General features: G+C 45.6%; 1 protein-coding gene across 12 annotated transcripts in view; it reads left to right on the top strand.

Annotated features, from left to right (window-relative positions):
- Positions 1 to 23,750, top strand: part of NAV1 (neuron navigator 1) — a 385,886-nt gene that overhangs the window by 235,771 nt on the left and 126,365 nt on the right. The window contains exon 1 of one of the 12 annotated variants that reach the window (XM_033917675.1): positions 12,162 to 12,344. The exons of the other annotated variants lie outside the window; for them this stretch is intronic. Within the exon in view, the coding sequence (XP_033773566.1) occupies positions 12,280 to 12,344 (65 nt within the window). The 5' untranslated portion in view covers positions 12,162 to 12,279. Of the gene's footprint in view, positions 1 to 12,161; positions 12,345 to 23,750 lie in introns of those variants that run through there. 12 annotated transcript variants of the gene reach the window in all.

Here is a 23,750-nt window from a genome sequence, read left to right as displayed (position 1 = left end):
AGTTCAGGCAGTGGGATTAGCTGCAGTAAAACAGGCTAGGGATGACGAGAGAGAAACATCTCCACCCTGCCTGAAGGCCCAAACGGACTTTTCATCTCCTGTATACACCTCTGCTGCCCGGAATGAGGGAGGGTTTACGTTTGACTTGGTCTTCTACAAACAATGGGCCGGAGAGACCAGTTTTCAAATCTGGCTCCTTGACAAAGGAGTTAATTGTGGAATATAGACTATGCCTCCTGTTTGACCTGTATACAGAGGGTTTCCATCCATTCCTCTCCTCCGTCCTACCCTTTTGCTTTTTCTTGACTAAACACAGACACTAACCGCAGGGAGGAGCCTCCCATTCAGAGCCCATTTTTTCAGTGCTTGTTAATCGCCTTCCTTCCCACTAATAAATCTTCCAGTGGCAATTAAAAAAAAAACAACTAAAACAAAGCACAAGATATCAGTTTAGGGGCAATGGGTTAGGGAAGTGGGGTGGGGGGCACATTTCACTCCACTTGCAGTGGGGGAAAAAGGAATCAAGCTGGCAACATAGCAGAAAATCAGTACGGGCCACAAGATGAAGTCGGCACTTGAGCAGTCCAGCATGTGATGATTCGCCATCAAATGACAGTGCCGGTGACCATGGGAAAACTATCCCTTTGGAAATAGTCGACAAAAAGAGATTCTTGAACCTTTGAGTCTATATAGATCTCATGCAACTTTTGGTTGTAGATCTAAAAGAGGGGTTTAATGAGAATAATCTAATTAATGCAAATCTAATTAATGCAAATCAGAATAAATTGCTCCTCATCATGACAGGAGTAGCCATGCAGATGATAATGAAAAATTGGAAAAGTTGGGATAATTTAAATAATAGTTGTTGGTGGGAATCCTTATGTCAAATTTATAAGTTTGAAAACATTCATTCAATACAGAGGGGACACCATAGCAAATTTAAGGAAATTTGGGGCCCATTAACATAATATTGTAAGTTATGAAATATTAATATTATTTCCCTTTGATTTATGAAAGATTGTTATACACATCCAGGAAGGGGGGAGGGTGGGAGGTGGGATTTAATAACTATATTATTTGTTGGAATAGAGTGCAGGTTGTTGTTTGCACTATATTCATGTATTTGAATTAAAAATGAATAAATATTTTTTTTAAAAAGAGAATAATCTAATCTAATCCAGTCCAATATTTCTGCGTTGCTCTATGTCTAAATAGGTTCAAGGCAATATACAATATAAGGAATTATAAAAAAAACAAAAACAAAAAAAAAAACCGCATGCATTGTAACACCACTACTGAAGCTCGGTTATTGCTAACTCTCAAGTCCCTCCTTTATAAAACCCCCGCTTTCATTCATAGACTCCTGATTCCTTACACACCCGCAAGAATACTTAGGTCAAATGAGCAACATTTATTCATTGTTCCCTCTCTTAAAAACATTAATACACGTCGTCAGTTTATCTTCTCCGTCACAGTACCCCAAACATGAAATTCCCTCCCCATTTATTTAAGGGAAGAGCGCCTTCTTGACAGACTCTAGAGCAAGTTAAAATGCTTTCTTTTTAAAGATACTAGAATAGGAGCCTTGAATGAATTTTATTTTCTGACTTATTTCAAGTCTCCCGCTTTTACCCTCCCTGTTGTCTTTTTCCTTATTTGTCTTATTTACTTTCAAAAATTGTATTTCTTTCCCTGTTTTTTCCCCCTTTTGTTTGGTATGTTCTGTTTTGTTCGTCAAAATTGTTTGTTCTGTCCCCCCTGAAATTTGTAACTTTACTTTTTGTACATCGCTTAGAATTTTGAATAATTTTTTAATAAACTTGAACTTGACTTAAAACTTGAACTTTACTGAAGCTCATGCAAACCACTCAGAATTGACTCCCCCAGTCATTAGTGGTATAGAAGCTTACTATAAACAATATGCTACTCTATATTATAGCAGTTTGAGAAAGACCGAGTTATGAACGGGGTAATGGGAAAGGGAGAATTGAGGTTCCATAACTGTACTAGTATAACACTTGAGTATGTAATTTAGCGATATTAGGTATTTTGAGTTAGTTGTCTGAATCTGTTGTAGAGTGTTTCCATTCTAATGTCATTTGGGAGGTTATTCATTGGTATCAAGATAAGTGAAAAGTGAGTCGAATGTGCGTTTATGTTTAACTCTTTTGGGAGATGGAAGGAGTAGCTGAAGCTTTCCCAATTTTCTGATTGATGTTGATCAGGAATTGACAAATAAGTTTATGAGTGGCTGTGCGGTAATCCAGCTGGGACAGTATAAGCATCTGAGTTAGTACAGCAAAGTGGCGCTCTTGAAAAAAGGGTCAGATAACTCTTAGTCTTCTCATATTGTAGAAAGTTTTCTTCCTTAAATTGGATACTTAAGGTTCACATGATAGGGTGGAGTTGAGTATGACTCCGAAGACCTTGGGTGTCTTGTTGATATTCAATGTGGATCCTGAGGTTAGCGTTACAATGGAAGGAAGGAACCATGTGTACAGCGTTATGAAACCATAGAACTTTGGTTTAGTGTTTAGTGTGAGTTTGTTGGATGCAACCCAGGTCTGTATTTTGTCTATTCCATTTGATATTATCAGCTTTGTATCATTAGAGTCATTTATAATTGAGATGATTAAAAAGAATGTCATACGAGAATATGCATTCATTGTTGTCGAATGTGATATGGCCTAGTGAGCTCATGAAAAGGTTATAGAGGATTGAGGATAACGGTGATCTTTTCAGTATACTGCAAAACACTTGCCAGTTTTTTGAAAATGCTTTGTCTTTGTAGACAAGCGATTGTTTTGTAGGAAGACTTTGAATCAGTTCTGGATGGTTCCTATGATGCGTATTTTGTTGAGTTTGGCTAGTAATAGTTGGTGGTCCACTGAGTCAAAGGCGATGGATATGTCAAATTGGAGGAGGATTGCCTGGTGGCCAACGGTCAAGTATTGCTTGATTTCATTGTTATGGTCAAAAAAGGAATTCTGTGCTATAATTTGAGCGGAATCCAAATTGAGTGGGATGGAGGTAAGAGTGTTTTTTAATGTAGGTGGAGAGTTGTTTGCTGACGTGTGTTTTAAGAAGTTTGGTTAGTATTGGAATTTCAGCTATGGGTCTGTAATTTGAGGGGTTTGAAAGATCAATGTTCTGGGCTATGGGGGATCAGAGTGAGTGTAATTTGCTCCATTTGGGATGGTAGTCGGTTGTGATGAAGAAGATTGTCAAGATTGTTTAAGAGTTTTGTTAGCCATTCTATGATGTGGTCAGGGGCTTCTTCAAGGTTCCCACATTAGTCCTTCCAGCAGTAAAAGAGCAATCTATTATCCTGTAAAGATCTCAGTGTTCGGTTTGGGGTGTATGGAATAGCAAGTGAGTGTAAATAACTAAGCTCTAAATTCTAAAATGCCTTATGTGTCAAAACTAAGGGCCTGTTTTACAAAGCCTCGTTAGCAGCTGCTGCGCGGTAACGGCCCCAAAGTCCATAGAAATTTAAAGGGCTTTGGGGCTGTTGCCGCGCCCTAATTCTAATAAATCTAATTCTATAAAGAGCTGGCAAACAATGATAGTGTAAGAAAAGAGGAGTGACTCGATCATATTTGCTTTTATGTCCTAAAAGCTTTAGTGCCGCATTCTGTAAAGTTTGTAATCATCGACTATTAAATTTTGACAAACCAGCATAGACGATATTGCAATAATGTAATCTGGAAACAAGAAACGCATGTGTCAAAGTGTGGGCCTGGAATGGTTATTTTTTTGCTGTAGGGAGTGTTTGGTTTAACTGGGGATTCTTTGCAAATTGGTAATCGTTCTGTACGGTTGGGTTTTGGGTTTCCTTTTATTAGCAGGGTGGTTGCCGGTGATTGGGTGGGTTCCAGTGAACCCAAGAAGCGAAAGTGACTTGTTGAAGGACACAGGGCAAGTAAAAGGCAGGTCCTGAAGGTTTTTAGGCCATAAACATTAGTCTGAGTTACTAACTGTCTTAGTAACTGCTATACAGAAATTTAGGGGAAGGTGAACAAAGCCGCCCCTTCTCCCTTGCTCCCCTCCACTCCTAGGAGTCTTCCTAGATGTTTTTCCTGCCTCCATTCCCAGCTGATTTATGAGACTTCGGGAGAGGACCCACAGCAGAAGATAAAGTTCAGCAGGTGTCCTTGCAGCTGTTAAAATGTTTGCCCTGTCTGCCAGCTTGGCAGTAGCCGGTCATTGTGGGACAAAGTTGCATCCCTTCCTATCCATCTAAGGGCAAGCAACTCAGCTCCAGCCTTTTTGTGCCATGCTTATCTGTTGCATGGCAACTACCACACTTGGTCTTAATGTTGAAGGATGGTTGGTTGGTTGGTTTGGCACAGGAGTGTAGAGCCTTTTGCGGTAGGCTACTGGCTCTCTTTCTGCTAAACTGAATGGCTTGGTTGAGTTGTGAGTGATTCCCAGCTGTTTGGGGTTTTTTTTTCTTATTTCTTTTTGGAGAGTGAGTTGGTGTCTTCAGCTTAGTTCCCACCGGACAGGTAACCACTTTACAAAGAACCATCATTCCGGCTGTCAGTAATACTTTTATCTAATTTGGCAGCCTTGGCAGAAGGATGAACGTGTAGGAATTATCGCCTTTTAAAAATATATTCTACTGGCCATTAAATATTAAGACTGTACATGTCTTCTTTCTGTTTCATTTCTGGAGATATATCTATATATCTATATCTATATATTGCGGACTGCCGACGCTGTGGTGCTCCGGATGCAGGTCTCGGCCATATGTTTTGGTCTTGTCCATCCATTCAGACCTTTTGGGATGCTGTTTTTCTTTTTGTTGATGACATCTGGAGCATTACAGTTCGGAAATCAGCCTTGGTGTTATTTGGAGCTTCCTTGCATTTCCATCCCCGCCGGCCTGGAGCCTCCGCCTTCCTTCGTTGGACGGCGGTGATTGCTATCAAATGTATCTTGCTTAAGTGGATGGAAGCGGAGGCACTTGACTATTCCCTTTGGCGTAGTCACATGGTTACGTTGCTTTCTTGGGAATGGAGAGGAGTCCAGGACATTTCTTCTTTGCCCGGACGGGCCTTCCAACGAATTTGGGAACCCTTTTGGACCACATTGTCTCAGGTGGCTCGTAGCCGCCTTTTGAACTGCTAGCCCCCTGGTATTTGTCTTTTTCTTTTGTTTCTTTTGTTTTGTTTGGCATCAGTGAGGGGGGAGGGATGGGTTGTGGGTTGGGTTGGTGGGGTGGGTTTGATGGATTTTGGTGTAAAATTTGAGCTGCCTTATTGATCCTTGTTCTTGTTTCGGATTGTTGTTTCTATTTGGTGCTCAATAAAATATATTTGACGATATATATATATATATATATATATTTTTTTTAAACTGCTACTTTAAATCAAAGTAAATCTGGGGATCTGGAGGGCTGAACCTTATCACACCCCATGTATGTATCACACTGATACAGTGGTGCCTCACACAACGAACTTAATTGGTTCCAGGAGCAAGTTTGTTATGCGAAAAGTTCGTTATGTGAAACGCGTTTTCCCATAACAATACATGTTAAAAAAAATAATTCGTTCTGTAGCATAAAATATGCTAAGATGACATAAAAAAAGATAAATTTATCTTGTTAGAGCTGGTGTTAGACACAACTGGGGACTGCAAAGTCCAGACAGAGGCTTACGGCTCTCTTTGACCAGGGGGGACAGTTGCCCTAGTTGCACTACCCTAACCCTATTCCTGCTATGTGTGACTGTGGTATTCTGTTAGCATGATATTTCTGTGTAGCATTCTATAATAATTTGGCTTATTCAATTTTCTTGATAGTAGAGGGGATATATGTGAAGGGGAGGGGAGACAGGGGTTTTGTTGATCCTTGCTGTGTATTATAATCACCCCCCACATACTCCCCAGTACCTTTTTAATCATCCCCCCTCGGTACCTTTTTTAATTCCTCCCATCTTTCCCAGCCAATGGCGTACAGGCCAGAAGCGCAGAGATCAGGAGCAATTCCTCTGCACGCCTGTGTGGGCCCATGCCGATCTCCGAATGGCTGCAGTTAGTTCTTGTGAGTCCCGCGAGAGCTGACTGCAGCCATTCAGAGATCAGCGCAGGCCCAGGCAGTAGCACAGAAGGCTTGCTCTTGATCTCTGCGCTTCTGGCTGGGAAATTTGCTAGACCACCAGTTACGAGTGAGCGGGTGAGATTAAAGTTGCAGCAGTGGTGGCTTTTTTTAAAAAATATGTGGCGGCGGGGGGAGGTTTAAAAATATGCGGTGGCGGCAGAGGCTTAAAAATATGCAGCAGCGGCGGCAGGGGGGTTTAAAATATGTTGCGCCACTGCACAGGGAGCCAGGCGGAGAGAGGGCAGTTAAGGATGCAGCTCGGGCGACTTCGTTGTGTGAAACGAAGTTCGTTGTAGGAAGCAAGACATGAAGTTCGTTGTGCGCAGCGTTCGCTGTGCGAGGCGTTCGTTATGCGAGGCACCACTGTACTTGCCAAGCCTGGAAAAAGCACATCTTTGCACATGTTCAAAAAGAGAGAAGGGCTCTCTCTATGTGATCACTAAAGCTCATTCATGACATCATCTTTGCATTGTTTTTAGTTCCAGAGAGAGCGACTACACTCGGCTAAGATTAATACTGTACGTTCAGGAGACAATTCTCCATAGCTCACTTAAAATTGGGCAGCAGTATGATGCATACTGAGCGTGACTTCTATATTAGCGATTGCACTCAAAATTTATATATTTATTGTAAAAATTTCTCTACCGTTTAAAACCTAAACGGTTTACATAAAGTTACATGCATAACTCTATAAAACAAATTAACGCGGCAGCGTGAAATCCCCGACGGACAAGGCCAAGCAGCCTGTTTTAGAGTGCTGCTGGCCCGACGCTGTTTCGGTTGAAGGTAGGGCTCGCTCGCGGTCGGCGGGGAGGGAAGGATGGAGGGTCAGCAGGGGTTCGGCTGCGCGGTGGTGGTGGGGGCTGGGTTGAAGAGTTGCCGGCGAATCCCGGGATTAGGTCTTATTTTTAGGGTAGGTCTTCTTTTCAGGGAAACACGGTGGTATTCTGGAAAGGGCGCTCTGTTTGGAAGGTCCTTTATAGAATACTAGCGTAGCGCAGATCTCAGGCCTATCTTTGTGCATGGCATTTATGCCCAGTGGTGTAGTAAGAGAGGGGGTGGGGGGGGAGGGGGCGGACCAATCCAGGTGCCATCTTGGTAGGATCACCTGCACCTCTCCTCTCCTTCCACTCCTCCCCCACTGCGCGCACGCCTTCATTTCCCCTCCACTGTACCTCTTGCTCTTCGCTGGCGTGATCAGCAGCTCCAGCCTGCTGCTGGCACCGGCCTCGGTGCTCTCCTCTGCCGTTACTTCCGGGTCTTGCGACTGGGAAGTGACGCCAGAAGGAGAGCCGATGCCGGTGCGGGCGGCAAGTTGGTCAAGCTCGCGCCAGGGAAGTTAAACGAGTATGGGGGAAGGGAAGAGGTGTGCCTGCGACGGGGGAGAGGGCGGGGAAGGCGGAGAAGAGGGTAAGGGGGCGCCACCACCCTCGCTACACCAGTGTTTATTCCTGCTGAAAACTGGTATAAATGCAGGCGTGCGATTAACGGCAGTTGGGGTGTGTAAATGACGCTATTTTAAAACATTGCACCTAATTCCCAGGAATGCCCCTGACCTGCCCATACCCCCTCCTTACGAATTGAATGCTATAAATTATAATCTTTAATTTTTTAATAAAATATAAGTATACACTTTATACTATAGGGCACAGGTCAGATCCGTAAACCAAAATGATTGCCAATTAACACCAATTATTGATTGATAAATGGCTCATTAGTTAATTAGTTTACACCCAAATCTGGGCTCCGTGCCCCGATTTGGAAGACCTGTATAGAATCCAGAAATAAGTGTCAAGTTAGGTGCACAAGTTTATATTATGAAGGAATATGGGGGTAATTTTATGAACTGCCCCGTTTTACAAAGCCATGTGTGCCTTTTTTCTATTGCCGGCCATGGCGGTATTAGCTCCGATGCTTATAGAATTTCTATGAGCATCGGAGCTAATGATGCCGCAGCCGGTGATAAAAAAAAAAAAAAAAGGCTAACGTGGCTTCGTAAAATGGGGAGGGGGGTAAATGTGTTTTGCCCAGACTTAAGAGACTGGGGTTGTTCTCCCTTGAGAAAAGGAGACTGCGAGGGGATATGATCGAGACATTCAAAATACTGAAAGGAATCGACAAAATAGAGCAGGAAAAAAACGTTATTTACAATGTCCAATGTGGCACGGACAAGAGGCCATGGACTGAAGCTAAGGGGGAACAAGTTCAAGACAAATATCAAGAAGTTCTGCTTCACGCAACGAGTGGTGGACACTTGGAATGCTCTCCCAGAAGAGGTAATTGCGGAATCCACCGTTCTAGGATTTAAAAGCAAACTAGACGCACATCTCCTTACGAGAGGCATAGAGGGATATGGGTGACTAAAATTACACCAGGTGTACACCTGGCTGGGCCTCTGCGTGTGTGGATCGCAGGACTTGATGGACCGAAGGTCTGATCTGGAGATGACGCTTCTTATGTTCTTATGAATAGCAAGGTTCTGGAATCCCAGAGAATAGCAACATTCCAGAGCTGAGATTGTGACATGGACAAGAGGACATGGACTGAAGCTAAGGGGGGACAAGTTCAAGACAAATATCAGGAAGTTCTGCTTCACGCAACGAGTGGTGGACACCTGGAATGCTCTCCCAGAAGAGGTAATTGCGGAATCCACCGTTCTAGGATTTAAAAGCAAACTAGACGCACATCTCCTTACGAGAGGCATAGAGGGATATGGGTGACTAGAATTACACCAGGTGTACACCTGGCTGGGCCTCTGCGTGTGTGGATCGCAGGACTTGATGGACCGAAGGTCTGATCTGGAGATGACGCTTCTTATGTTCTTATGAATAGCAAGGTTCTGGAATCCCAGAGAATTCCAGAGCTGAGATTGTGACATGGACTAGAGGACATGGACTGAAGCTAAGGGGGGACAAGTTCAAGACAAATATCAGGAAGTTCTGCTTCACGCAACGAGTGGTGGACACCTGGAATGCTCTCCCAGAGGAGGTAATTGCGGAATCCATCATTCTAGGATTTAAGGGTAAATTAGATGTACATCTCCTTATGAGTGGCATGAAGTAACATGGGTAGGGGTAGGCTAGATGCACTTTTCTTTACGAGAAGCTTGGAGCGATATGGGGACTAAAACTCTGCCAGGGTTCACCTGGCGGGGCCTCCGCGTGTGCGGATCACCGGACTTGATGAACCTAGGGTCTGTTCCGGAGATGGCGCTTCTTATGTTCTTATGTTTGTACGATGCCTTTTATAAAATTGCAGGGAGGTACCTGCCTTGACAACGTGGCACATACTTATAATCGTGCTACCTATTAGGCATTCTCTCAACAGTTGGTTTGGGTAGAGTCGGGAGTGGAGCAGAGAAGTACATTTGTCGTTTACAAAACACAAGTGCGCACATAGGTGTCCAGGTTCTGTAAACGGCACCTAAATCAGCCGCCGCCTACAAAACACAGCACCAGCCACGTGTCAGTCACGCTGAGGCGCCATTTAGAGAATCATGGCTAATGGCGCCTATCACAAAACGTAGGCGTCTGCAATGCAGGCCAGGGTTTTATAGGCATGCACTGCAGACGCCTAAGTCCTTTTCAGCATCGTCTCTAACGGCGGCTAAGGTCATCTCATAAAAACATAAGAATAGCCTTTCTGGGTCAGACCAAAGGTCCATCTAGCCCAGAAGCTCGCTCTCACAGTGGCCAATCCAGGTCACTAGTACCTGGCCAAAACCCAAAGAGTAACAACATTTCCAGCATCTCAAAGAATAGCCAGATTCTGGAACCCCAATGAGAGCAACATTCCAGAGCTGAGATTATGATGTCATAATGCCTCATTCCACAGTGCCTCAGAGCCAACGTCAATAGTGATGTTAAAATGGCTGAATTGTTCTATGATTGGCTCACGTAAGAACATAAGAATAACCTTACTGGGTCAGGCCAAGGGTCCATCTAGCCCAGTAGCCCGTTCGCACGGTGGCCAATCCAGGTCACTGGTGTCTGGCCAAAACTCAAGGAGTAGCAATATTCAATGCTACCTATCCAGGGCAAGCGGAGGCTTCCCCCATGTCTTAATAAAAGACTATGGACTTTTCCTCCAGGAACTTGTCCAAACCTTTCTTAAAACCAGCTACGCTATCCGCTCTTACCACATCTTCTGACAACGCGTTCCAGAGCTTAACTATTCTCTGAGTGAAAAAAAATTTCCTCCTATTGGTTTTAAAAGTATTTCCCTGTAACTTCGAGTGTCCCCTAGTCTTTGTAATTTATGACGGAGTGAAAAATCGATCCACTTGTACCCTTTCTACTCCACTCAGGATTTTGTAGACTTCAATCATATCTCCCCTCAGCTGTCTTTTTTCCGAGCTGAAGAGCCCTAACTGTTTTAGTCTTTCCTCATACGAGAGGAGTTCCATCCCCTTTACCATCTTGGTCGCTCTTCTCTTAACGTTTTCTAGCGCCACTACCGTATTTTCACACATATAACGCGTGCGTTATACACGATTTTTACAAAACGTGCATAACCTTGCGCGTTATACGTGTGAGCGCGTTATCCCCTTTTTTTTTTACATAGTTTCCCCCCCCCGACGTCCGATTCACCCCGCAGGACCGCTTGCACCCCCACCCCGAAGGACCGCTCGCGCTCGAACACGCACCCGCACCCCGAAGGACCGCTCGCACCCCCACAGCCTCCCCCCCCATCATGTAGAAGCTGCCTACCGTCGTCCTGCTGCTTCCTCTGCCGGCGGTCCTGCCCCTTCTCTTAGTCCTGTGTCTACACTGCTTCCTCTTCCGGCGGTCCCTCCCTTTCTCTGACGTCAGAGAAAGGGCGGGACCGCCGGAAGAGGAAGCAGCATAGACGCAGGGCTAAGAGAAGGGGCAGGACCGCCGGCAGAGGAAGCAGCAGGACGACGGTAGGCAGCTTCTATATGATGGGGGAGTGGGGAGGCTGTGAGGGTGCGAGCGGTCCTTCGGGGTGCGGGTGCGTGTTCGAGCGCGAGCGGTCCTTCGGGGTGGGGGTGCAAGCGGTCCTGCGGGGTGAATCGGACGTCGGGGGGGGAACTATGTAAAAAAAAAAAGGGGATAACGCGCTCACACGTATAACGCGCAAGGTTATGCACAGTTTGTAAAAATCATGTATAACGCACGCGTTATATGCGTGAAAATACGGTAGTGGCGCTAGAAAACGTTCAAAGAAGAGCGACCAAGATGGTTTCTATGTTTCTATGTTTCTAAAACTCTTTATGGTTTATAAATCTTTCCTTAATTGCTTCTGATAATTTCAGCTATACACAGCTGAAAAGTTCAACATGCAGAAAGTGAAACACTATCTAAACTTCACTTTCTGCATGTTGAACTTTTCAGCTGTGTATAGCTGAAATTATCAGAAGCAATTAAGGAAAGATTTATAAACTATAATGAGTTTTACCTCATGCAAAGTTATCAATTCTTTAATAAGACATTAATTATTTTTTTCTGCGGCCCTCCAAGTATCTACAAATCCAAAAAAGTGGCCCTGCAAAGGGTTTGAGTTTGAGGACGCTGATCTACAGTAAGCTAATTGCCATTAAGTGAGGTATAGATTTCACAGATGCATGTCTATTCTACAAGTTCCCAAAGCCTGTCCTAATGGCTTCCAGACAGTTGGGGATACATTTGCATAGAATTGAGGCAAATGGTTCAATATATTCATTACAGATATCCTGAAAACTTACTGAGATGAGTCCTTGAATTTGAGATCCCTCTGGCCTGATGGAAGCATTGCAACATAGAGCTAGAAGAGACCTCGTAGTCCTGTCACCCATGTCCCTGCCTTGATCATCTGTACCTGCGGCATCTTGGAAAGTGTGTAACCCTTTGATTCCAACCGCTTCCCACAGGTAGCAGGCTTTGCTGCATTCCAAGACAGCAGAGCACTGTCGCTTTAACTCCAGCGGTGGGCGCTCAGCCAGACAGAGAGGGAAGGAAAGGGGAGGGGGGGAGGGGTGTGTCTGTGTGAAGAAAGAGAGGGAGAACAGCCCAGCTCTTCTGGCTTCAGTCTCTCTCTCCCTTACGAGGCTTTGGGTTTTCTCTGACCGACCTCACTAGGGCTGGGATGGGTACGAGGGATCTGGCTTTTACCCGGTGCTTGGGATTTACCGTGCCTTAAACTGCGAGTCTGGAGGGCCAAGTGAAGGTGACGGCATCATGAATGGGAAAATGCTTCATCTACCACTGCAGCGGGTGGGGAAATTAACCCACTACCACAGTAGGTAAGGGGGAGCAGCCATCCCGATGTGACAGTGAGCATTACCCTAAAATCCTCTTTTCTATACCCCTCTTTGCATTATGGAAAAAAAAAAGCCTATAGCGTTCTGCTGTAGTAACCAGCAAGAATGCATGTGATCAGAGTGGCTGAAAAGGAACTGTCTTATTTGGTGTGGTCTCTGTACAGGGGGAGAACAGAAATGTAAAATAATTTACTTCATACAAATGCAAACTGTTTCAGACGATCGGGTTGTATTCCACTGGAGTAAGCAGGAACAAAGTGGTGTGAGAATGGCTGGCAGGGTGAGAGATGTATAATAAATACCGTTCTATCCTTTGAGGAACTGCCATTTATTTCTTTTGATTCCCCCCCCCCCACCCCCAGAGGATACTAACAAATTACAGCCGTGCAAGCAGGAGAAAATGCATGGGTACCCCAGATGCATTCACTCTAGGATTTACTGAGGGAATTAGCTAAAGGTTAATTTATATATTTATTTCTATAAAAGCATTTATAGCTCATTCATCCACCATGGTCCTGAGTGGGTATTTTAGAGACCATGAAGAGCTATTTAATTAGCAAGGGAGAGGGGATTTGAGAGCAGGCACAAGAAAGGAATCAGCCCGTTAAAGCTTAATAAAACTCTGTATTTATTTGATATTTCTGGCCACTCCCATTATTGGAAGACGGGAAGAACGCTGAGAACTCTTCTGCTGGGTTTTGTTTGTTTTGTTTTTTTTTAAATATGTAATGTGTCTTGTGGTATTGTAAAATCAAGGGAGCAGGGTCTGAGCAAATCTGCAGCGAAAGGGGCTTGACAGATGTACCAACATCTCAGACCTTTGCTGAGGGTCATTTTCAGTGAAAATGTTTTCATTGGCCTCCCGTCCCTGCGTGATCATCTTCAGGGAGGGGCAGCTCAGACTGGTCAGGATTAAATTTTGCTCCCCCCCCCAAGGCAGGCGAGATGCTTCAAGGGGAAGTGAGGGAGTGAAAAATGGAAAAGAAATGCAGTTTAATGCTTCAGGAGACAGTGAAACTGGCAGGGACTTCTCTTGGTGAAAGGAAGCAGGGTTGGATGCAATCTTTGTGCAGATGGGACATGGAGCCGAACAGGGTTTCTGGACGGTTGCAATGTTAAGGGGGAAGCTGAAATAATGAAATGAGGACTGTTTCACTAGAATCACTAACCCATGGGACACCGTTTCTTAGCACAGTCTGAAATGCACTCTGGGAGATATTTCTCTACCGGGCCGAGTGCAGGCGGGGGGGATTAGCTGAGCCAGGGCATCCTGGAGGCTCCTTGCCGCTGTAGCTTGTGGATCCCCCGCTGCTGCATTCCGATGAGGATGGCTGCTGGAGGAAGATTCTCGGGCCTCACTTCTCTTCATGAAGCCTCTCAGTGCCCTCTTCCTTAGCTTGCGTGCACGTGGTGACATGTGCGCACAATGCAAGCCACACGGAAACCTCGAGCGCTGGATCCAATCAGTGGGCGCACAATTCATGAGGATCCAGTGTGTTCATCCTTCTCCTGCATCCCAGTCGTTTCTTTAGATGATTCAGGCATCTTCAAGGTGATGAGTAGAAAAGTTGTAATGGAGAGCTGTAGAAAATCCGACCGATGGGAACGGGCGGAAACTAAAGGGGATTAGGGGGAAGCAGGGGGAAATATAGGGCTTGGGCATGCCCAGTGGGGCCCAGGCACTGCACGTGCTCAGAGGAAAAAAAAAAAAAAAATCTCTCTGAGCTATTGGAGAGCTTATCCGCAAATTGGGAGCTGTTGGGACAACACCCATATGTGGCTGACTCATCCTGCTTGTCCTAGGAGAATGCATTCTGTCCCTTCCTCATTACAAACTGAAATCCTAGCCATGATCATACACTGTTTTTTTTTGTTTGAGTTGTCTAATCAAGAATTACACAGGGACACATTTGTGTCCGTCCCCGCAGGAACTCAATTCCCCCGTCCCGTCCCCACGAGTTTTGTCGCTAACCCTTTCCTGTAAGCTCTGCCTTAACTGCACAAGCTTTGAACACTTAGGATTTTCGAGGCTTGTGAAGATGAGGACGGAGCTTGCAGGAATGGGGCAGGGACAGGAAAAGAACTCAAGGGGACGTTGAAAATGTGTCCCCCGTGTCATTCTCTATTGTCTAATTCTTCTGTAAAGATCACCCACTGCTTAACCTTCCCCCCCCCCTCCAAAAAAGGGCACATTTTAGGCTAACCAGTTTGAGTCATGAGCTTTGGGGGAACGAGATTCCTCTGCCTATGGTTTTCCAAAGCTCATCCCTCAATTAATTGATTAGTCTATAAACTGCCACCAGTCCCTTCATTTTTGTTACTCAGACTAACATAACCGTCAGTCTAGATATTGACTTTCTGTGACCACAGGTTGAAGAGGGTTATAGAAGACTAGCAGAGACCTGTGGAAACATTTGCCTATCAAAGGAGTATTTCCATAACCCCGTCTTTCTGATCTCATCATGCACTGTCCTGCCCAATTCTGCCAGTATCCCGTATCCTCCATCCCTTCGCTGCTACCATATGAACTGGCAGCCCAGGTGGGTCACTGTCCTGTGGACCTATGGAGCCTGATTCTGCAAACGGCGTCTAACTTTTAGGACCTGGTCTGTATGGTTTAATAAGTTTTTTGTTTTTTTTTTTAAATATGCCACGCCGCACGAAAATGTCGGAGCGGTTTACAAATTCATCGGAAAGTCAGAACGAAATTCCAAATTCATTAGAAAAAAAAGTTATCCAACAACCACTTGACGCTGCTTATAGAATCGTGCCTCGCGATAACCTAAGCCAGGGGTGTCCAATGTCGGTCCTCGAGGGCCGCAATCCAGTCGGGTTTTTAGGATTTCCCCAATGAATATGTATGAGATCTATTAGCATACAATGAAAGCAGTGCATGCAAATAGATCTCATGCATATTCATTGGGGAAATCCTGAAAACCCGACTGGATTGCAGCCCTCGAGGACCGACATTGGACACCCCTGACCTAAGCAGACTTAAGCATTGCTAGGTGCTGTAGAGGTAGGTTCTGGTACATTAGGCAAGGTTTCATCTGGCCTATTTTACCAGGGCCTATCTTATGTGCCTAATAATAATAATAACTTTATTTTTATATACCGCCATGCCACAAACAGTTCACAAGGGAAGCGACTGTATACAGACAGCGACATTACAGAGAACTTTCGAAATTACATTGGCATGCTAAGTTTAGTCAGGTTTATCTGGAAGTCTTTTGGAAGTACCTTTTTTATTTATTCAATTTTCTATCCCGTTCTCCCAGGGGAGCTCAGAATGGTTTACATGCATTTATTCAGGTACTCAAGCAGTTTTCCCCTGTCTGTCCCGGGGGGCTCACAATCTATCAACGTACCTGGGGCAATGGGGGGATTAAGTGACTTGCCCAGGGTCACAAGGAGCAGCCAGGGTTTGAACCCACAACCTCAGGGTGCTGAGGCTGTAGCTTTAACCACTGTGCCACACTCCCCGTACCTCAGGTTGAGGTACATCAGGTTGAAGTGGGGTCTATGTTTACCATGCCTACTCTCCGTCCCTAACAGCACCTTCTTTTAAGGTAGGAATTCTACACTCAGTTTTTAATTAGATTTTACAATTTTTTTTCAATTAACATCAATGGCTTGGTCAATCGCCACGCCATTTAAGCTAATTGACACAATTTGGGTGTAGCACGGATTTTAATTAGGCGTTGCTAGGCGTGTGCGATTTGGGCACCGTTTATAGAATATGATCCCTGGAACCTGAATCCTCCTCACCCATGTGGCCACCAGAGTCGCACATTACCTGCTTTAAAACTGGGTTTTGGCCGGGTACTAGGATGGGCCACCGTGAGAACGGGCTACTGGGCTTGATGGACCCTTAGTCTGACCCAGTAAGGCTATTCTTATGTTCTTACCATCACTGATGAGGTTGGCTCTGAGGCACTGTGGAATGAGGCATTATGACATTACAATCTCAGCTCTGGAATGTTGCTCTCATTGGGGTTCCAGAATCTGATGGATGCATTATTGGCGGTATTCTAGAATCTTGGTGCATAAATACTCTGCATGCTTCTGACCCGCCCATACCCCCGCCCTTATGCTTGCCCACTTGCAGTTTGTGTAAGTCTCTAGGATAGCGACTAAGTGCAGTTACGCCCATAATTGCAAATGACTGTAAATTAGCACCAATTAACTCAAATTATCTACAATAATTCGTTGTTAACATGTAACGCGCACTGTTCTATAACCCGTGCATGCAGTTTTGCGCAGGGCCGTAGCCAGCTCGTACGAGAATCTGGCGCGGCTGCACAGGGCACAAGGGAAGCTGTCCATTGACTTCCCTTGCGTTGATGTCACCAAAGTAGGCAGGGCAGGAATACACTGTGTCAGTTGTGGGAATGTCGCACGTGACACATTTGGTGCTAGCGACGCTCCTGATTTTGTGTGCGAAGCCTTACATTGTGTGCACAAGATTATACAATGTGTTTCGCTCTTTTACCCTGTTTCTAGCCCTTGTTGACTTATGCAAATGAGGCCCTACAGCTAGTTTTGGACGTGATCCACAGGTGGCCCTGTTGGGTAGGGTACCACCAATTTTCCTTGTGTGTATCAGGAGTGTTGAGCTTTTTCCGTACCATCTGCTGTCTCTCGGGGCAATCTCTCCAAATGGGTTATTTTTGCACATTCACACTAAATATTATAACGGGTCACACCGAGGGCCTGCTTACTCGTGGTTATAGAAATGACTAGTTAAATTGAGGAAAAAAGCCTCAAAAGCATTCACTGCAGCAGCAATTTAAATACAGTAAGATAAAGCTGCCAAATTCTTATCATAGACCCAAAAAATTCCACGTTTGATTTTTAACCACTAAGACAGACGCCAACCAAGAGTGCATGCCAGTCACTCATCTGAGCTCGTTTGACGATATTCTCCGGTTTCATAAAGTCCCGATGGTACTCGGATGGCACCCCGGCTTCAAAATTTATCCAAGAGAGCTTCTTCAGTCCCTAAGAAGGGGCCTTGTTTCGCCTAGAAAAATGGCTGCATCAGGGGACTGGAGATGGGCCAAGCACTGACCAGACTACCATGGCGGTCTGGAGCAGCGAAGACAGGACAAAAATTTAAACCGCAGTCAGATGATGTCATTTCTGGGATCGCGGGAACGCTTAATCACAACCTACGCATTCCAAAAAACATTGTATACCCTGTGAAGTTTATCTCAACGCTTGGTTTTTTGTGTGTAATACTTATTTTTGCACATACCAAGCCATTAATGAGACTCCCTCCAAAGCCAGGGTATGTAGAATATGATCCATCTCTCAAGGCTCTCCATAGTGTGAGAGCTAGTCTGTGACTGCAATTTCTATCTGAGCATATCACAGGAAAGCATTATGATCCATGAAGGGTCGGACCAGCAATTTGACCTCGCTGTACAATTACTAGATGTCATCAGGACAGGCCAAGCAAGTCCTTGTTTTTCCACAGCAAAGGTCTAGTATACTGCACACTGAAAATCGTCACATAATCCTTTCTGGGATAGATGGCATAGCCACAGAAATCTGGGTTCAGGTGGTGTGAAAGCTGCTAAAGGGTGAAGAAGATATGGAAATACATTTAAAACCAATAGGAGGAAATATTTTTTCACTCAGAAAATAGTTAAGCTCTGAAACGCATTGCCAAAGATTGTGGTAAGAGCGGATAGGTAGCTGGTTTTAAAGAAAGGTTTGGACAATTTCCTGGAGGAAAAGTCCATAGTCTGTTTTTGAGAAAGACATGGGGAAGCCACTGATTGCCCTGGATCAATCAAAAAATACAGAGGGGGTGCCCTGGATCAATAGCATGGAATGCTGCTACTCCTTGGGTTTGGCTAGGAACATGGCTTGGCCACCGTGAGAACTGGCTACTGGGCTTAATGGACCATTCTTATGTTCTTAATGGCTATTTTTAGGTTCCTAATAAGAAGATTACCTTGCCACTGTTAGAATGTATTTTGAGTGCAATCCAGAAGCTTATCTACTCATATACTGATTTGTTCTTGAGAGTTACCACACTTGATCTTGAGAACCTGCAAGAGGGCATCTGCTGAAACTCATGGGGGGAAGATTTCATGGAGACACCAGGAAATACTTCTTCACCGAGCGGGTGATTGATCTATGGAATGGTCTTCCACGCCAGGTGGTCGAGGCCAGTAGCTTGATCGACTTCAAGAATCGATGGGACAGAGTTATGCTTAAAAAAAAAAAAAAAATGGATAGCCCAGGGAGGGAGGGCTAGTCTTGAGTGGGCAGACTTGTTGGGCCGCTGGCCCTTATCTGCCGTCATACTCTATGTTTCTATGCAACCAGACTTTGTTTTGGGGATGCCCAAGATGAATATTCAGGAATCATATTTGCATATATTTAATTGGAGCAAACACCATGGGACCAGTATTTAGACCATGGTAGTCAACCGAAATATTCACTGCTGAACTGTTTCTAGTGACCAGCATTGAATATCACACATAGGGTTACCATATGGCTCCAGAAAAAAAGAGGATGGATTGAGATATCTGGCAACCCTCATTGTGGATATCCTAAAAGCCTGACTGACTGGGGGTGCCCAAAGGACTGGTTGAGAAGCACTGAACTAGAGTTGGGGGAGGGGTATTAAAACAATGGATTCTACCAGCCACACAAAGAAAACAACAAAAATCTATTAGCATCTACTTTTACCTGTGGGGGAGAACAACTAGCCCATTTTCCAGGGTAAATGGTTTTGCAAATTTCCCTCCATTATGCATATGTATAGAAAACAAAGTTTAACATTTATCTTGTTCAATTGCCCATTTTACAAGGATGTTCTGAGAGGGGTGGGGTTAGGGTGATGCTGATATTTGAGTTGTTATCAAACTTGGTGGGCAGGGTTGGTGTTGGGGGGGGGGGGGTACCATATGGCTCCAGAAAAAGGAGGTCAGATTGAGACATCCAGGTTATACTTCCATTACTTTTAATGGAAGTAAAACCCGGATGTCTCTATCCGTCCTCTTTTTCTGGAATTATATAGTAATCCTGGGGGGGGGGGAGGGGGAATTTACAACAAGGGCAATTTGCTTTGGCCTCCAAACACCATGCTGGCACCCTTTGGGCATCCCTCTCAAATTGCTGCCCTGGACATTTCTAACTTTGCCAGCACTTCTCTCTTTATTGTAATGTTTTAAAATTGTTCAGGAGGGACTGTCTCGTTAAGACTAGGGTGGGGGGGTGGGGGGTGGAATAAAAGGCAGATATTGTACCTAATGCTATAAATAATTGAAGTGGAAACTGCAGGGCACCTTGTGGGAGGAAAGAGAGCAAGAGGGGAAGTTTGGCAAATGTGAAGAAGGAAACATGTAAAGCAACACATTATCAGGAATAGTTGAAATGAAAATTAAACTAAAACATTTGCCTTTAATTCCTGAATGGAATTCTTTTTATAAATTTGTTATGAGAGAGCAAGTGGTGGGCGGACTGATGGAAACAGAAAGAAAAGGTAGCAAGGGAGGAGGACTGGTGGATGCTCTTAGAGGGGTGTAAACAGCAGTACCCAGCCTGGGGAACAGTCTACTGACCCCGAGTAGAGCTCCCTACACCAGTTCCAAATACAAGGAGGTGCCCTCCCCAGACACACACTGGAGACTGAGCAGGGTTGGCAGTACTGGCACGGTAGGCAGGTTAGAGCGGGGAGCTGAGCAGGCTAATTGCTTTTGCCAATTTGCTAGCGTGGTTGGTTTTAAGAAAGGTTTGGACAATTTCCTGGAGGAAAAGTTCATAGTCTGTTATTGAGAAAGACATGGGTAAAGCCACTTCTTGTCCTGAATTGGTAGCATGGAATGTTGCAACTGCTTGGGTTTTGACCAGGTACTAGGGACCTGGATTGGCCACCATGAGAACGAGCTACTGGGCTTGATGGACCATTAGTCTGACCCAGTAAGGCTATTCTTATGTTCTTAGATGAGCCAAGTATAGGACAGTTAAGCCATTGTAGCATCACTGATGAGGTTGGCTCTAAGGCATTATGACATCACAATCTCAGCTCTGGAATGTTTCTCTCATTGGGGTTCCGGAATCTGGCTATTCTTTGAGATGCTGGAATGTTTCTACTCCTTGGGTTTTGGCCAGGTACTAGGGACCTGGATTGGCCACCGTGAGAACGGGCTACTGGGCTAGATGGACCGTTGGTCTCTGACCCATTAAGGCTATTCTCCTGTTCTTATGCTATTCTGGAACTTTGTCCTTTTTCACCTCAAGACTTTGCTGATATTAAGCAATCTCCTGCTTTCCACCACAAGAGTGGTGACCTTGCCTTTCCTCCCTCCTCCAGAACCTATTTAGGGTAATGGAATTACAGGTAGAGGACATGTTAGCTTCTTTTAAAGACAATAACTTTATTGATAGCAACATGCATTTTTACCAAATGTTTCCTGCCAGCTTTATGCAACTAGTTCCTTTGTACTTTCAGCTTAATCAAAAGCAGGTCTGGGATCTGGCACCAGAAACCTTCATTTACAATTAGTGTGTTTCTTTCATGCTATTTTATATTCTCCTCCCCCTCACCCTCAACCCTGTGCACTTCCGCACACCCAGCTCCCTACTAATTGTCTTGGTTTGAGGCCCTATGTAGCTTGGAGGAAAGGAAAAGTCTGGGATATTCCTGAGCTAAAGGGTTTCCAGATGTGGCTGTGGTCTTGCCACGAGATGACAGAAGAGATGCCGGCAGCCTTAGGCACATCCCGTATTACCTGTAGGATTAAGGGTCGCCCCGGTCGCACTCTGGGGCCTGAGCCACTGAACAAGGCCTAGGGGCAGTAGGCAGAGATCAGCACAGATGGAAGGAAGAAAAATCTGTCTGCCAAGTGAAAATGCTATGAATATCTACCCTTTAAAGTTTAACCACTACGTAGAGGTTTAGCAGTTTTGTTTAATCATTTCATATTTACCACTGTGGCAGGAAGGAGAGAACTAGAGGCTGATCAAACCAGCATTTTTGGTTCCGGCTGAAACCAAATCCGTGGCTCGGTTTTGGGTACCATCCCCCACCAATGCGACTGCAAGCCAGCCTCCCCCAACCCCCTGACAGAAAATATGTTCCCCTTCCTCCCCAGGACACCCACCACTCTGCCCTTCCTGGGGTATCTTCAGGGCAGGAGCATCCCAAGTTGTTCTGCCCCCATTGGCAGTGCTGTAACAATGGCTGCCATTTTGGAAACTGGGAATGGTCTGAGCAGCTGTCACCTCTTGCAACAGCCTCACAAGGCTGCCATGGCAAGTTGCAGCTGCTATTTTTACAGCATAGCCGACAGGGACAGGAGCAACTTGGGATACTCCTGTCCCAAAGTCTTATCATGGCTTTTACAAGGACTCAGCGTAGGGGGACTTAAAAGTTAGCCAGGATTCTAAATCTTAGATAAAGAGACCTCAAAATACTAAAGGATAAGGCTCCCTGAAGCACATAAGGCTTAAGAAAAGAGAGCGATTCAGATTATCGTTGGCCCTGCTCCGGGAGAAAACCCACAATGGGAAAAAAAACTCTCCGACTAGAAAAATCTGGGCTGTACATTCTGGCTTTAAAACGTTAAGGAGGCCCTACATTAAGGTATGAAATCATCAGGAAGTAAAGTCAGAAAGGACCTATGAGTGGGGGAAGAAGGCATCCCAGGGGGTATGGGTGGGGTGTTTTCTGTCAGGAGGGGATGGGGGGAGGCTGGATTGCGGCGGTGGGGGGGGGGGGGAAGCAGGGATTTCTGTCAAAAATGCATTTTCCTGGACATGTCCTATTTTTGAGGGCATGTCCCGGAGTCCGGTTGGCTTTTCAAAACCTGGTACTCTGTCCGGGGTTTGAAAAGCTTCCTCTAAATCGGCATTGGGCATGCGTGGATGCCCTCCTGCCCGATGAGAGCAGGCAGCAGGGGGGCGGGACAGGGGCAAGGCTAGGGTGGGATTGGGGTGGGCCTGGGGGGGCGCGATGGGAGAGATCTTGATACTGCTGTCTTTAAGGTTACCATATTTTGTGAAGTAAAATCCCACCCCCATTTGCAAAGTCCTGAGCTCCAGCTGCATCTGGAGGGCCTCTAAGCATGCGCAGATGATGCCGCATGCATCCGTGCATGCTCGGGGGCCTTCTGGACGCGGCCCGGAGGTCGGGAATGAAGATATTCCCTATCCTCTCCCTACAAAGCCTCATATCGTCATTCCTGACCTCCGGGCCGCGTCCAGAAGGCCCCCGAGCATGCACGGACGCATGCGACATCATCTGCGCATGCTTAGAGGCCCTCCAGATGCAGCTGGAGCTCAGGACTTTGCAAAACCCAGATAAACTGCCAGGTTTTGGAAAGTCCGTTCTGGCACCCAGACAGTTCTCTAAAAAGAGGACATATCCAGGTTTCCCCAGATGTCTGGTAGCCCTAGCTGTCTTTACCCAAAACTTGTAAACAGCTGATTTAAGGTAGCACCTGAGCCCAAGGTGGGTGGTTGCAAAATTTCATCTCTGTCCCCTCCCCCCCCCCCACACACAAAAAAAAGCTAAAAATAGAAATACCTGAGTTGGCAGGGATCTTCAGGCATAGGGTTGTCAGATTTTCCAATTAGAAAATTCGGACACACACCCTAGACCCGCCCATCCCCGCCCCCTTTGCCTGCTCTTGTTGCGCATGTGCGCAATTTGAGGAGGTTTTTCATAACTCGGGCAAAGTGCCGGGTTTTGAGAAGCCGTCCGGACCCCTAGACGTGTTCTCAAAAGGAAGACATGTGCGTGGAAATCCGGACGTCTGGTGACCCTACCCGCGAGCTGACCACCTCCTCCTGGCTGAAACACTTGCTTCGTGGGCAGGCGGCAGCGGTGCCTCTGAGCTGTCATCACCGCCCAGCCCCCGCCCATGTTAAGTTTTATGCATGCATGGAAACAGAGCTTGGTCAAGAGGAAGGGGGGGGAGGGCTAGTGGTGGAGCTCAGGAATTCTTCCGCTGGATGCCCAGGTTGCAAATGTTCCAGTCAGGGGGAAGTGTTCAGCTGGCAGGTCTTTGGGATCCCTATTAGAGAATGACACGGTGACAAAATTCATCACCGTCCCCGTCCCCGCGGATAACCGCGGGAAATAATCCCATTTTTAGTGTCTATTTCAACTTCAGTCCTTCTACACCAGCATTCTTCAAAGCAAAGCTTGTGGATCAGTGGTTGTGGCCATTCATACTCTGATCCTTATGGGAGTCAAGGATAATGAAGCCATTGTGACATCTCTGATGTGATTGGTTCTTAGGCACTGGTGGAATGAGGCATTATGACATCACAATATCTGCTCTAGATACCAGAGACTGTCATTCTTTAGTGTCTATCTCAACCTCAGTCCTTCTACACCAGGATTCTTCAAAGCAAAGCTTGCGG

Source organism: Geotrypetes seraphini, chromosome 13, assembly GCF_902459505.1.
Source record: "Geotrypetes seraphini chromosome 13, aGeoSer1.1, whole genome shotgun sequence".
In the NCBI taxonomy this organism is placed as follows: domain Eukaryota; kingdom Metazoa; phylum Chordata; class Amphibia; order Gymnophiona; family Dermophiidae; genus Geotrypetes; species Geotrypetes seraphini.
The sequence above is the reverse complement of the archived record's forward strand: the minus strand, read 5'-3'. Positions and strand labels throughout refer to the sequence as shown.